The 16,200-nt window shown below is 37.8% G+C and overlaps 1 protein-coding gene across 6 annotated transcripts in view; it reads left to right on the top strand.

Moving 5' to 3' along the window:
* The window catches only part of Ndg (Nidogen), a 211,029-nt gene that overhangs the window by 144,099 nt on the left and 50,730 nt on the right, over positions 1-16,200 (top strand). For 5 of the 6 annotated variants that reach the window (XM_070089510.1, XM_053782899.2, XM_053782901.2 and 2 more), the window contains exons 17-20: positions 1,729-1,840; positions 6,065-6,172; positions 10,184-10,333; positions 14,873-14,998. In XM_070089510.1, coding sequence (XP_069945611.1) covers positions 1,729-1,840; positions 6,065-6,172; positions 10,184-10,333; positions 14,873-14,998 — 496 coding nt within the window. The remainder of the gene's footprint in view (positions 1-1,728; positions 1,841-6,064; positions 6,173-10,183; positions 10,334-14,872; positions 14,999-16,200) is intronic. The other variant, XM_070089511.1, reaches the window with a different exon arrangement.

The raw sequence follows: 16,200 nt of genomic DNA on the forward strand, positions 1-16,200 counted from the left end.
GGTTGTTTAATATATTTATAGATGGGGTTGTAAGAGAAGTAAATGCGAGGGTCTTGGCAAGAGGCGTAGAGTTAAAAGATAAAGAATCACACATAAAGTGGGAGTTGTCACAGTTGTTCTTTGCTGATGACACTGTGCTCTTTGGAGATTCTGAAGAGAAGTTGCAGAGATTGGTGGATGAATTTGGTAGGGTATGCAAAAGAAGAAAATTAAAAGTGAATACAGGAAAGAGTAAGGTTATGAGGATAACAAAAAGATTAGGTGATGAAAGATTGGATATCAGATTGGAGGGAGAGGGTATGGAGGAGGTGAATGTATTCAGATATTTGGGAGTGGACGTGTCAGCGGATGGGTCTATGAAAGATGAGGTGAATCATAGAATTGATGAGGGGAAAAGGGTGAGTGGTGCACTTAGGAGTCTGTGGAGACAAAGAACTTTGTCCTTGGAGGCAAAGAGGGGAATGTATGAGAGTATAGTTTAACCAACGCTCTTATATGGGTGTGAAGCATGAATGATGAATGTTGCAGTGAGGAGAAGGCTGGAGGCAGTGGAGATGTCATGTCTGAGGGCAATGTGTGGTGTGAATATAATGCAGAGAATTCGTAGTTTGGAAGTTAGGAGGAGGTGCGGGATTACCAAAACTGTTGTCCAGAGGGCTGAGGAAGGGTTGTTGAGGTGGTTCGGACATGTAGAGAGAATGGAGCGAAACAGAATGACTTCAAGAGTGTATCAGTCTGTAGTGGAAGGAAGGCGGGGTAGGGGTCGGCATAGGAAAGGTTGGAGGGAGGGGGTAAAGGAAGTTTTGTGTGCGAGGGGCTTGGACTTCCAGCAGGCATGCGTGAGCGTGTTTGATAGGAGTGAATGGTTTTTAATACTTGACGTGCTGTTGGAGTGTGAGCAAAGTAACATTTATGAAGGGATTCAGGGAAACCGGCAGGCCGGACTTGAGTCCTGGAGATGGGAAGTACAGTGCCTGCACTCTGAAGGAGGAGTGTTAATGTTGCAGTTTAAAAACTGTAGTGTAAAGCACCCTTCTGGCAAGACAGTGATGGAGTGAATGATGGTGAAAGTTTTTCTTTTTCGGGCCACCCTGCCTTGGTGGGAATCGGCCAGTGTGATAATATATATATATATATATATATATATATATATATATATATATATATATATATATATATATATATATATATATATATATATATATATATATATATATGTATATATATATATATATATATATATATATATATATATATATATATATATATATATATATATATATATATATATATATATGTATATCTGGAAATGGGAAGTACAATGCCTGCACTTTAAAGGAGGGGTTTGGGATATTGGCAGTTTGGAAGGATATGTTGTGTATCTTTATATGTGTATGCTTCTAAACTGTTGTATTCTGAGCACCTCTGCAAAAACAGTGATAATGTGTGAGTGTGGTGAAAGTGTTGAATGATGATGAAAATATTTTCTTTTTGGGGATTTTCTTTCCTTTTTGGGTCACCCTGCCTCGGTGGGAGACGGCCGACTTGTTGAAATATATATATATATATATATATATATATATATATATATATATATATATATATATATATATATATATATATATATATATATATATATATATATATATGTATGTATTTATAATAAATATCCTTTTCTTTACCTTTACATTGAAGAAGCTTTTAAACATTTTTCTTTCAACATTGCAGTATGCTCAACCGGAATGTTTGTTTGATAAGTGCTGGTGTCCTGGAACACTCACCTTCAACAGAAGACTTAATGTTTGTGAGCCAGCAAGAGAGCCATCAGTAGTTCCTGAAGGTGTGTATCGTATGGACTTATATATTATAGAATTACCTTTTCAATTTATTCATTCTTTCGCGTGATGTTGAAAGAAAACTTGAACGCCTTTACAGTTTCCTTGATTGTCATCTATCTTCCGTATATTCACCACCTTCGTGAGTTACTGGAACTATTCAACCAAACTTCGTGGTAAATTTCTTTCTTCTATGTCCGGGTTATATGCGTAGTATAGTGTATAAATATTTATTTTGTCTGTGTTTTCATTATAATTTCCATAATTTAAAGTCATTTATTTTTCAAAATGTGTTTGGCCTATTCCTTTTCTCTTTGTATCTTAGTAAGCTTGCATAGTTTCCTTCAAATGTTGTTTCATTTTTTTTAATTTAGTTTCTGTTAGCCACATTGTCAGATTTCTTCTCATTAATGATACAGTTCATTTGTTCTAATCATTTGATTTCGCTGTAAAAAAAATTAAAAATTTTGATATTAGTCATTCCTACTCCTTATTTGTTATGATTGCATTTATGTGGTTCCTTTACGTTTGTTTACTTGTATTCTCATGAGACAGGAAGGTCTTGTTACTCTTACTGAAAAAAAATCCTTGTCTCACTAATTTCATTTTTTTAATTTTATATCAGTTTCTAGAATTTTTGTATATAACTGATATACTGTAACCATTTGTCAGTATTGTTTTGTACCTAACTACGTTCATAAGTTCTTCTTTATCCTGCTATCATTTGTATCATATTTGCTAATATGCATATTTAATACTGTATGATCTTGCTAACTTGACAGTTTCCATAATTTTGTTTCTCTGATTTTGAAATTATCTATCTCAAATGAGCTAAAATATATTATTATTTTAGTGTCATCAGTATATTTCAACAGCTTATAGATATTTGCAGTTATCGTTTTAGTATTTGTGTTTATCTTCTTTTCCTTTTGTAACTAATTACGCTCGTATGGTTCTTCCCGATTTAGGAGTTACTGGAGTCAGCCTCTCTTTCTTGTATTCTTATTATCTGGCTTATATTGCCTTCATTTTTCTCTTTCTGTTTCATAATATTTATTGCTGTCAGCCGTCTCTTTAGATCTATCTATAATTTGTTTACCTTTTTTTATCATTATTTATTTGATGTATTTCTGATTGTACTATTTTTTGGAGTACTAATTTCCACTATTACGGTTTTCATTTTGTGACTTATTTATGGGTCTCTGTTTTATTTTGGATAACTCAACAATGACATATTCCTGTTTAATTTTGTGTGCTACTGGTTGTTTCAGATTTTTAACGAATGTTGATTGTTTTCAAAACCTGAGAAAAATATTTTCGGGTTTATTGTCTAACATTGTTTGACTGGTCTGGGTTCCAGCTCCTGGCCCTCTTGAAGGTGTTGATCTACAGCCCCTGCTCTTTTGACGGTTTTTGATTGGCATCTCTTGGACTTTTTGAGGATGATAAGCTACGTATGCTGGACTTACGGAGTGTGTTGAGCTGAAACTCCTAGGCCGTTTAAAAGGTGACGGTCTCCAACATCTAGACTTCTCTGGTGAATTGGCTTATTGTTCGTAGATCTTTCTAGGGAGCTGATCTTTAGATGCTCATGGATCATCAGATTGTAATTATTTGGAATGCTAAATCTGCATTAGTTCATTCAGCACAAAGAGCGGCAGAGGCTTGATCCTCCGTCTGATACCCGCGAGACAGACATGCTACATACTCACCTAGTTTAGTAGTGCTAGCTTCTCAGGGTTTCGAGATAATATTTTTACATCTTCTGCATGTACTGAGGCACTGGGAGCTAAGTGATATGATTGATACCCCTCTCTCGGATCCTCGGTGACTAGAAAATAACCTCAGATTTTCATGGCAGGAAATTCAGAGTAAATGACTAGTAAACTCTAGCATCAGGTACCCCTCATCTTACGTGATAGATGGATTCTGTATCAGAAAGACAGTAGTGGTTTTCAGCTGTCCCTCAAAGAATCCTCCATAACTGATTATTTTGAAACTTGCTATGCTAGGAAATATGCTAGAAAACCCATTTTAAAAATTTTTATTTAATTTTTAAAAAATTTTTTTTTTTTTTAAATAGCTCTGTCACATAAAATAAAGAAGATCTCCTAAGCAGGTAAGTAAGAAAAATAACATGATGAATATGTAGGGTGTAACACAACAGATTTATTAACATTTTGCAGCGAACATCAGTGTGTTTTATATAACACAAAACGAAATAACAAGTTGTTGTTATTAATGTCAACTTGGAAACTGCCTTGAAACTACTGGCTGTAGAGTTGCCAATTAAACAATAATCTTTCACTAAATCGCTCAGCCTCTTAATTTGATAAAAATCAATACAAAACCATCGTAACAAAAATAAGGAATATTATACTTATGAACAAATCTTAATTAAGTACAAAATTAAATATTACAGTATCACAACGAACCTCTTTTACACACACACCAGGGTCAAATTTTCAATAGCCCACAGTTAAACCCTTACTAATTAGAACACAAATATAAGCACCAACTACCATATTAAAAGACTGTACCCTACAGAGATGAATATTAAAAAGGTATAAAATACAGACAGGTTGTTAGGTAAGACACATATACAACAGTTAGGTATCTTTATTTCAAAACGTTTCGCCTACACAGTAGGCTTCTTCAGTCGAGTACATGAAAGTTGGTAGAAGCAGAAGAGATGTGAAGACGATGTATTCAGTCCATCACCGGTGAAGATCTAGTTTTGAGGTGGTCAGTCCCTCAACCTGGAGAAGATTATTTGTTCCATAGTCTGAAGCAATGTGAAGTTGAAGTGACAGTATGGAGCCTTATATACTGTCAGGAGGTGAGATGTAGGTCACTAGTAGAAGCAAGAATGTAAACATTGAGAGGTCACGTCCCTCTCAAATCCAACCATTCTCACTAGTAGAAGTTGTCCGAGGTGTTTTCTGTTCTGTATCAAGATACCATTGTGTTACAGCTCTGACGGAGTGAATATGGTGATACGATTCTATCATATCACAATGAACCAGGATCTCTAAAAAATGTTTCCAGAACCTTGTTGAATTCATGCCATGAAGAATTGAGGCTGTTCTGGAGGCAAAGGTGGCCCTACGCATTACTTCATGGGTGTGCCTAACAACGTGGCCATGGAGTGTAGAGAGATGCCCTCAATGATTGAAAAATTATTTGCTCGATTTTATCCTTCATGGAGATTTCAACCTTGCGAATGCTAAATAAATGATGGTAGACACATCAGTGTTCCCAAAATAATACTGGGAAGCACATTATCTCAGTTGAGCTATTGAAGCTCTCGATTTTCTTTGAACCAACAGATAACAGAACCTTCTAGATATGAAAATACACTTGCTTAGATTTTCACTATCAGTGAGGCACTAATCACAGATATAACATTCTTAAATACAATTTGTTTTGATCACAATCGCAATGAAGTATTGACAAGCATAAATTCATCAGTAGAGATCCATAGAAATAGCCAAAGTGAATGTAAGTTCAGAAAATTTAGCTTAAACATTCAGAGAATTGGCTGTAATAAAATAAACAAAAGAAATATCAAACATTCCTGGAAAATCAACTCAAGCAACCTTAACACACACAGTTGTATCAACAAGCTGTGTACAGAAGCACACAAGCTGTGTACAGAAGCACACAAGCTGTGTACAGAAGCACACAAGCTGTGTACAGAAGCACACAAGCTGTGTACAGAAGCACACAAGCTGTGTACAGAAGCACACAAGCTGTGTACAGAAGCACACAAGCTGTGTACAGAAGCACACAAGCTGTGTACAGAAGCACACAAGCTGTGTACAGAAGCACACAAGCTGTGTACAGAAGCACACAAGCTGTGTACAGAAGCACACAAGCTGTGTACAGAAGCACACAAGTGTTGCGTAAAAGTAAGTTACACCGAGAATGTCTACAAGGATGTCTGGTATTCAAATAAAATTTTTATTTATTTTTATGCGGTACAAAAATAATAAAATAATACATCATTAGGCAAAAAAAGAAAGGCACTAGCATGCAGTGCAAAATAATGTAAAGAAGAAACAAATAAGAGCCATTGCATTGTTTTAAAATAAGCAAATGTCACAACATAGGATAGAAAATCTACACAGAGAGAATCTCAGACATCAAATAGTTTAGACTCAGAATCTGATAAGGGTAAATAAGCAATGTATTGTGTGGTATTGTAGCTCGAAATGTCTCTTCCACAGATGACATTAACCTGGCCCCTCAGCCATATTGTAGTGCGGCGAAATGCACCTGTCCTCTGGGATACAAATACAACTCAGCCTCGGATTCTTGCGAGTCTGTAGCAAGTGGTAAGTTGTTATTTAACTGAATATTGCAAAGGTAAATAATTGTTCAATATGGAATTTTACTCTTTACTTATGGAATATGTACTGCTTTATATTTTATACTTAAATAGCTTCGGGTAATTTTAAAGTGATTTTTAATGTTATGTTAAAGTGATAGTGAGGAAAAGGTATGGTGATACCAACAAGATGTGATAATGTTATTTTGCACAGAATATATACTCTGATGGGTGTCCTTTTATCAGCGTATATAAGCTAAGACTTTAACCCTTGTTTCAGGGATTAAAGTTTTCTTGCCTTGTGGTAAAAAGGTTACCGTGGAGCTTTAATGACAGGCTTTAAACCGCATTAACCAACCATATCTTAGAAACTACTGAAAATTTGCTATCGGGTTTCTATAAATAGATCTTAAAATACGAGTCTGTGATGTGCACCTGGGGTATACCTGGAGAGGGTTTCGGGGGTTAACACCCCCACGGCCCGGTCTGAGACCAGGCCTCATGGTGGCCGCACGCAAACTGACATACGAAGCACAGCCCAGCTGATCAGGTACTGAATGTAGATGAATGATTCAGATAACTGACAAGTTGATAAATCAGACACATGTGCAACACTTGGGTATTTTTAGTGAGGAAACGTTTCGCCACACCGTGGCTTCATCAGTCCATACAAAGAAGAACGGTTCTTCACCGTTCTCCTTTGTATGGACTGATGACATCGCTGTGTGGCGAAACGTTTTCTCATTAAAGATTCCCAAGTGTTGCACATGTGTCTGATTTATCATCTCAGGTACTGACTTTAGGTGCCTGTCCAGTGCCTTCTTGAAGACAGCCAGGGGTCTATTGGTAATCCCCTTTATATATGCAGGGAGGCAGTTGAACAGTCTTGGGCCCCTGACACTTATTGTGTTGTCTCTCATTGTATTCGTGGCACCCCTGCTTTTCATTGGGGAAATGTTGCATCTCCTGCCGAGTCTTTTGTTTTCATTTTCGTGTGCAAGTTTGGTACTAATCCTTCTAGGATTTTCCAAGTGTATCTCATGTATTTCTCTCGCCCGGGTTCCAGGGAATACAAATCATGGGACTTCAACCGTTTCCAGTAATTTATGTGCTTTATCGCACTTAAGTATGCCGTGGAAGTTTTTTGTACACTCTCCAGGTCAGAAATTTCGCCTGCCTTGCAAGGGGCAGTTGGTGTACAGCAGTATTCAAGCCTAGAGAGGACAAGCGACTTGAAGAGAATCATCACGGGCTTTGCGTCCCTAGTTTTGTGGGTTATTATTATCCATCCTATCATTTTTCTAGCAGATGCGGTAAATGCATTGTTGTGGTCTTTGAAGGTGAGATCCTCTGACATTATCACTCCCAGGCCCTTCACGTTACTTTTTTGTTCTATTGTATGGTTAGAATTTGTTGTATATCCCGATACAGTTTTAATTTCCTTAATTTTTCTGTATCTGAGTTGTTGAATTTTTTTCATTGAATTTCGTATTGTTTTCAGTGGCGCATTTGAAGATTTGGTTGATGTCCGCTTGGAGTTTGCGGTGTCTTCGATGGACACAGTAAGACTCCTAGTGTCATCCGCAAAAGAAAGACACGGAGCTATGGTTTATATCTCTGTCTATGTCAGATATGAGGATGAGGAATATAATGGGAGCGAATACAGTGACTTATGGAACTGAGCTTCTCACCGACTTTTCCACAGACTTTACACTGTTTATTGTTAATTTTTGTGTTCTATATGTTAGGAAGTTAATTATAGATTCATCTTCCAACTTTTTTTGTTATTCCTTTGTCACACATTTTGTGCGCTATTACACCGTGGACGCACTTGTCGAAGGCATTTGCATTTTGTTTATCCTCTATAGTATCCAGGACCTTGTAATAGTGGCCCAGTAGCTGGGACAGGCAGGAGTGACCTGCTGTAAACCCGTGTTGCCTTGGGTTGTGTAACTGATGGGTATCTAGATGGTTGGCGATCTTGCTTCTTAGAACCCTTTCAAAGACTTTCATGACATGGGATGCTAGTGCTATCAGTCTGTAGTTCTTTGCAAATGCATTACTGCCACCTTTGTAGAGTGGGGCTTTGTGGGTGTGGGATGACCCCTGTGTCTATGCTCCTTCTCCATAGAATGCTGAAGACGGAGTTCCATGAGTCCTGGCCTGTGGCATGGGCATGTCATTTATTGCCTTTTCAAAGTCTTGTGGTGCTTTGATAATATCAGAGATTTTTCAGATGGTCAAATTTTGGGTCTCGTTCGAAACAAGGTGTTCTGAAAGGTTGTAAAGATGTGAAATTGAAATATGTCTACCGTTAATTGATTTTGTACACAGAACTGCTTTCGTATTTTTATTATAGTTGTCATTATAGACCAATAAGCCTAACCTCCATAGTGGGAAAATTTATGGAATCAATAATTGCCGAGGCAGTTCGTAGCCACCTTGAAAAGCACAAATTAATCAACGAATCTCAGCATGCTTTTACAAAAGGGCGTTCCTGCCTTATAAATTTATTAACTTTTTTCACTAAGGTACTTGAGGAGGTAGATCATGGTAATGAATATTGTGTATATGGACTTCAGTAAGGCTTTTGATAGGGTCCCACATCAGAGACTATTGAGGAAAATTAAGGCACATGGAATAGGAGAAGAATTTTTTTCCTGGATGGAGGCATGGTTGACAAATAGGCAGCAGAGAGTTTGCATAAATGGGGAGAAATCAGAGTGGGGAAGCGTCACGAGCGGTGTTCCACAGGGGTCAGTGTTGGGTTCCCTGTTGTTCACAATCTACATAAACGACATTGATGAGGGCATAAAGAGCGACATAAGCAAGTTTGCTGATGACACCAAAATAGGCCGTCCAATTCATTCTGACGAGGACATTAGAGCACTCCAGGAAGATTTGAATAGACTGATGCAGTGGTCGGAGAAGTGGCAGATGCAGTTTAATATAGACAAATGCAAAGTTCTAAATGTTGGACAGGAAAATAACCATGCCACATATAAACTAAATAATGCCGATCTTAATATTACGGATTGCAAAAAGGATTTAGTTCTGGTGAGCAGTAATTTGAAACCAAGACAACAGTGCATAAGTGTTCGCAATAAAGCTAACAGAATCCTTGGCTTCATATCAAGAAGCATAAATAATAGGAGGCCTCAGGTTGTTCTTCAACTCTATATATCCTTGGTTAGACCTCATTTAGATTATGCTGCACTGTTTTGGTCACCGTATTACAGAATGGATATAAATGCTCTAGAAAACGTACAAAGGAGAATGACAAAGTTGATCCCATGTATCAGAAATCTTCCCTATGAGGATAATCTGAGGACCCTGAATCTGCACTCTCTAGAAAGGCATAGAATTAGGGGGGATATGATTGAGGTGTATAAATGGAAGACAGGAATAAATAAAGGGGATGTAAATAACGTGCTGAAAATATCTGGCCTAGACAGGACTCGTAGCAATGGTTTTAAGTTCGAAAAATTCAGATTCAGGAAGGATATAGGAAAGCACTGGTTTGGTAATGGAGTTGTGGATGAGTGGAACAAACTCCCAAGTACAGTTATTGAGGCTAAAACGTTGTGTAGTTTTAAAAATAGGTTAGATAAATACATGAGTGGGTGTGGGTGGGTGTGAGTTGGACCTGATTAGCTTGTGCTACTAGGTCAGTTGCCGTGTTCCTTCCTTAAGTGAATGTGACCTGACCTGACTAGGTTGGGGCATTGGCTTAAGCCGGTAGGAGACTTGGACCTGCCTCGTATGGGCCAGTAGGTCTGTTGCAGTGTTCCTTCTTGCTTATGTTCTTATGTTCTTATTATATAGAAAACAATGTTATATACTTGATACTTTATAAAACAATATATGAATTACATATGCTTAAGAAGATCTAACGACAACAATTAGTCCATCGTATTAAATTCTCTAAAATATGTAAATTCTGAATGCTGAGCTAATGCACTATTTTTAATTCTCATTTTACCCTTCTCATCTTTTTTTTTACGGGGCCTTGACACAGTTGAAGAACGGCCGCTGCCAGAATGTTTCTTGGGCAAATGTTCCTGCCCTAAGGGCTACACCTATGACTACAACCACCATGACTGTTATCCTAGCAGCAAACCTGGCTACGACTACAACACTGAGGAAGGAGCAAGCAGAGATAAAACTGGTAGTAACGGTTATTAATGTCAAGGAGCGAGAGGCTGTGTTAGTGTTCGGTTCTGTCATTTACATAAAGAATACAAAGTTTGCATTAACTTGACGAGTAATAAGTTTTTTTCTTATGCATTTCTCGGATAATTTTCTCTTCTCATTAGTATTTTTTTTCATCCAATTTAGAAACTATCCCTTGTAGCAATGCTTGTTGTAGAAGGCGATTGAAACTACCAAAAGCAATGGGCTAAATATTCTTCATCATTTAATAACGAAACACTCAACGATTGACATCTTAACGATGGTCTGTTTAAGTGTGAACTGTTGTATTACATTCATGAAAAAACTGTTGATGCAATGAATGGAAGAAACAGTTTGTTCTGTTCTTGGGTAGAACACAATGAAGGGGTTACAGCTAAAATTTGAAGTTATCCACTGAGTTTAGTCAAGTGTATCTGAAACAGTGAGATTAAATATTGAGAGGAGCTATACATTACATATCAAGGAACCGCCCTTGAGGGAAGAGATTTATGGTGATGTTTAGTGATTTATAAGACAGTTTCAAGCCAAGCGACTGGATTCCTATATACTTTAAAGTAAATGTAGAAGATGCTACCATGTAAACTGAAGTCAGAAAGTTTAAATGCCTGACACTAACATCATTAGAGACCTTCCATTGAATTATGCTTAGAAAACAGTACATATAAAATAAAAGTTTCAAGAAAAATGAGAAGAAACATATAAATTGGCATACAGATTACTCACAACTACGGCTACTCTCTAACACTTCATTTTTCCGAATGAAGTTTCACAAATTACCCCTAATCTAGGCTATTTAGTTTAAACGTATGAATTTAATGGTAAGTCCACCATATCTCTGCCAATCCTTTTGCGACCCTTAGTAACCTAGTCAACTTCGCTTAAGTGTTCTAGAGTCAATTGCACTACACACTCAGTACCACGTCTACTTAACATCACAATTCTACATTTGTTGTACCTGCTAGGATCTGAATAAAGAGTTAGAGAGAAAGAAATGGTCACATAACTGATCTTGGATTTAGCAGCTAAAAAGCGAGAGGAGAGATGTTAGTAGACTAGAAAGATCAGGATATTTTGTCGAGTTGTTGAAGGTCTGTCATGATGGAGAGGCAGTAATTTCATTCAAGGGGAAAGGAGGGACAAAGCTGTATAGGAGTGAGGAGGAGCCTGAGGTAGACGTGGGAAAAGTGCATGAGTAGAATGAAAGAGGATAAAGTGGCTGGGAAACAGGGTTAACACAGAGTTGTTAAAAGTTTGTGGGGATACAGTGTTGGAGAAATTGGTGTGTTTGTTCAATATATGTATGAAAGATGGAAATATACCCAAAGACTGACAGAGCATGCATGGTTTCCTTGTATAAGGGAAAAGGGGACAAGAGAGAATGTAAAAATTATAGGGGGATTAGTGTGCTGAGCGTGTCTGGTAAGGTTAATGGCAGAATTATTATTGAAAGGGGTTAGAAGTAAGTTAAAATAATGAGAGCAGAGTAGCAGGGAGGATTTTGGAAGGTTAGAGGATGTGCATACCATGTGTTTACACTGAAATATGTAAGTGAGCAGTAATTTGATAAGAGTAAAGAGCTATATGTGGCATTCTAGGAATTAAATAAAGAACTTATGATAGGAGAGTAATGTAGCAGGTTGTTTCAGATGTTAGGGAATGTATTATAGTAGGACTTAGACAGGAAGAAGCCCAAGGACTCATTCTCAATCCCTCTAAGAGTGAAATCATCACAACAAGTAGGAAAATAATTGCAGCTGTGCGAACAGTAGTTCCTGAAGCCTCAACTACCACCCCGTCCACGGGCATTCTATAGTAGGAACATTGCTGGGTCAACAAGTCATCAACAGGTCCTCAAGGACAAACTCATTGACCTGAAGAGAATGGAGGAGAGAATAAGTGACTATGACGACCTGTATCTCCTCATAAGGTGTCTAACTCTGCCAAGACTACTTCTCGTGAATATGACTCATGAATATGACGCACTCCTGAGATATCTTTATGAAGGCACTGAATCTGTCCCTGGAATATCACATATGGGATCAAGCAACTTTTCCAGTTCGATGAGGAGGGTATAGGAGAGCACAGAGTAACACAGGTAGCATTACTTGCATTTCTGTTTATAGTGTATGGCTTCCAGCGACCTAGTAAAGAAGACTGTCTCCGAACGCTTGAGAGGTGCTGTAGGAGCTCAAGACTTAAAATTTGTGGAAGCAAAGACGAAGGGTAACAGCCTTGCAGATTCTTCAACCAAAGCAGCTCCTCCCAGAGAGCACAAACAGACCGCCCTGGACAAACCGATCGTGGAAAAAAATCTCTAACACAGTTCTGAACAAGGTCTCTGGAAAGGACAAAGCTCGTTTCCTAGCGGTGAGTGCACTAGTTTCAGAAAATTTCCTTCTAGCATTTCTCAATTCCTCCTTTTTCACTCGGCTCAACCTGCAGACCATTCGGACTGGTGTAGCTCTTTGCCTAGCCGCCCCCATACTCACCAAACATAGGTGCATTTGCAGCAGAGCGTCATTTCATCAATTTGGATTACATGGCTTCGTCCGTCATACATCAGAAGGAAAGTATGCAAGACATGAATATGTCAATGACATTAAGTGAAGTCTTGCCACTGCCCGTTTCCTAACAGAATGGGAACCTCAAGTCTTGAGGTCTGATGGAAGACAAAAGCGTCCAAATGGAGTCACCATTGCTACCTTTGAAGGATGGTAAGCATATTGCATGGGACTACAACTGTGCCTCTGCGTTGACTGACACCTACTTGCCATGCCCTGAAGCTGAAGGGGTGGGGCCACCAGTTTCAGGGACACACAGAAGATTAACAAATACAGAGGGCTACAACCATGGTATAACTTCGTCCCAGTAAAGTCGGCAACCCTCGGAGCTTGGAGCAAAGTGAAACACTCATAACAGAAACCAAGGATGCCAGAGCGGCCAGCTTCATCTTTCAAAGACTCAGTGTTATTATCCAGAGGGAAAATGCCTGTATCATTCTGGGCAAACTATATATCGCATATTTATGTTGTTTCATTCTGGTCTCAAGATATTTGCCAGTTTGCCCTAAATAAAAAGTATAACAACATTCACATGGGATGGAGTATACACAATCTACAGAGTCTTAGGGAGAATTTTTAATTAATTTTGTTTTACAGTATTGTTATATTTAAAGACAACTTTAACATTAAAGTATTCACGAGCTTGTGGGAGGTGAGAGAGATTTTCATTGTATGGTAAAACCAACAAATTCTCAAGCTTGTACTCGGTATTAGTCATTTTTACGCCGAATGTTTTTTTTTTTTTTTTAGCTTTATGAAAAGTTTTATCAATAAATGTTCGTGGATATCATAAATTAAAGGAATTTCATAGATTTTTTCCAAATTCCCCATCAAGTAATTCAGGGCTACAAATCCTAGGGGCTCTCAAAAACATAGCAGATACACTGTTTAATATGTGTTCGGTGATACGAATAGTATTGTTTGTATGAATATATGTTAGTAGGCTTGCGATAAACATTGAACTTAAATGTTTTACCAGATCTATGAATACGTATATTCAGGAATGAAATTATTCCATTTACCTCAACGTTATTGCAAGCCTACTAACATGTTACTGTGCGAATCATACATACATTACTATTCGAATCATATATAAACTACTATTCATACATGCTATCCATTCATGCATTCACTATTATTCGAGCCCTTAGGATTTGTAGCCCTTAATTCTGTGATAGGGGAAATTAGAAAATATATGAAATTGCTTCTAATTTGCAATATCCACAGACACTTGTTGATAAAGCTTTTCATAAAGAAAAAAAAATTCTACAAGACAGTGCCTAATACTGATTATAAGCTTGAGAATTTACTGGTTTTACCATACAAAGAGAATTTCCCTCACCTCCCTCAAGCTCTTAAATATTTTTTTCTATTACAACTAATCCTACCACCCATGGAGGTTCTCTGGTACTGGTGAAAGTCTTTTCAGTCATATAATTTGAGATATTTTTCCCTACTTCAACTCAGATATGAGGAAAAAGGTTGGACAAACAGTGGGAGGGAATAATTAGTTTTGAGATTATGCTTTGTATTGGCCAGTAGGCCTACCTCAGGGTTCCTTCATTCTTATATTCTTAATACCTCCTATTCCCCTGCCACAGTACAGTAATGTATGTTAAAGATCAATCATTATCAGTTTCTACTGCATGACAAATTCACTAATGCGTTACAAACAGTATATAATAAATTTTCCACAAGTTTTGCAACTTTAAGGTGAGAATTGTTAGTACAACTGATCGTAGCAACTGTGTGAAGTGTAAAGTGAGACAATTTTTTGCATCAAAGTGAATTTAATGTATACACTATTTGCAAAAATCGAGTATCCATTGCGAAAACTTAAAAGAGCTCATTTCTCATACTTGTATCGTAAAGGTGAAATAACCAATGTCTTAACTCCTTGTTTAAATCCTGTAATAGATTTTAAAAAACATGTTTCATGTTTCATATCCAAGGTTCCTGCAATGAAGTCAACAACTGCCACCCCAACGCCCAGTGCATATATGACAGCTATTCCCAGACTTATTCATGCCAGTGCGATGCTGGATTTGATGGAAATGGCTTCTACTGCAACGAGCTGGGTAAGTATTTCGTATCACTGGAGAATGATTAGAAATATTGAACTTTGTAGAAATGATCTTCCTCTTTGAATAACAGCGGAGATGAAGCTGGAAAAAAACAAAACTACTTGAAGTATATGTATGCGATCTTTAGTATATTTTGCTAGTACAATGGTATTTTGCCTGTAGTATTTCCTCTAATGGTAGAAGTTAGTTGTTAAAATAAGTATTTGAAGGGCATGGTAAGAAATCAGGTGATACATGAAATACTGGCTCAGTAGTAAGTGTAGAGCGAGCATGTTTAATAGACAGGTGCTTTATTAGGTACGTGTAGAGCATGATGAGAGGAAGGATACGTAACATAGCAGAAAGGGAAAGGGAGGAAGAGAAAGCTAGAGCAGGAACAAACGGAGACGAGAAAAGGGAAGAAATTAGCCTAGACGAAAGTGAACAAGAGAACTCAGATCAGGTGGCAGAACTTGGGAACGACACAAATCAGTAAATATAGGTAGTCAGAACATTTGCAGATACTATGCAAAAGGTATGTGCCTATATGGTAGAGATTGCTGGAATAAACACACAAGAAAATGTACCAACATGTTGGGGAAGGGAAAGTGTCGTTTCAACAGAGTGCAGCAGGTGCTTCCATCCAGTAATGTGTAAAGCCTCAACACATTCCAGAGAATATTATGACCTGAGCTGCCCATACCACCATATAAAAGGAACGCTACGCTATGGAGTTAGCAGAGAAAGGGAAATTGAACAGCAATCGCTTTTAGACAAAAAGAGAAAAGATCGAACCAAAGGAAGAGACAAACAGGGGAATGGTACAGAGAGGGCAGCTGGGCAACAAAATGGGGCGTACCAAACCAGGCATCAGCCCATCAAGGACGAATAAGCAACCAAACGTAAAGCCAGTACTGGAGAAACCAGGGGCGTGTACACCAGGGGACATACCAGGTAGTACATCACCAGTGGTACTAACGAAACACAAAGCGAGACAAAACATCCCAATGGTAATTCCTGCTTCATATTTGCAAATATTTAGGGTTTGAAATCATATAAAAATGACAAAGTTAGTTATGTCAGTTGGCTCCTAACAGAAGCAAATGCCATGTTTGGAGCATTTACAGAAACACATACGAGGGATGTTTTGGACGTAGAGATAAAGATGGAAAACTATAACATGTATAGATGTGATAGGATTAATAGGTTACAGGGAG

This window comes from Cherax quadricarinatus, chromosome 28, assembly GCF_038502225.1.
Source record: "Cherax quadricarinatus isolate ZL_2023a chromosome 28, ASM3850222v1, whole genome shotgun sequence".
Taxonomy (NCBI): domain Eukaryota; kingdom Metazoa; phylum Arthropoda; class Malacostraca; order Decapoda; family Parastacidae; genus Cherax; species Cherax quadricarinatus.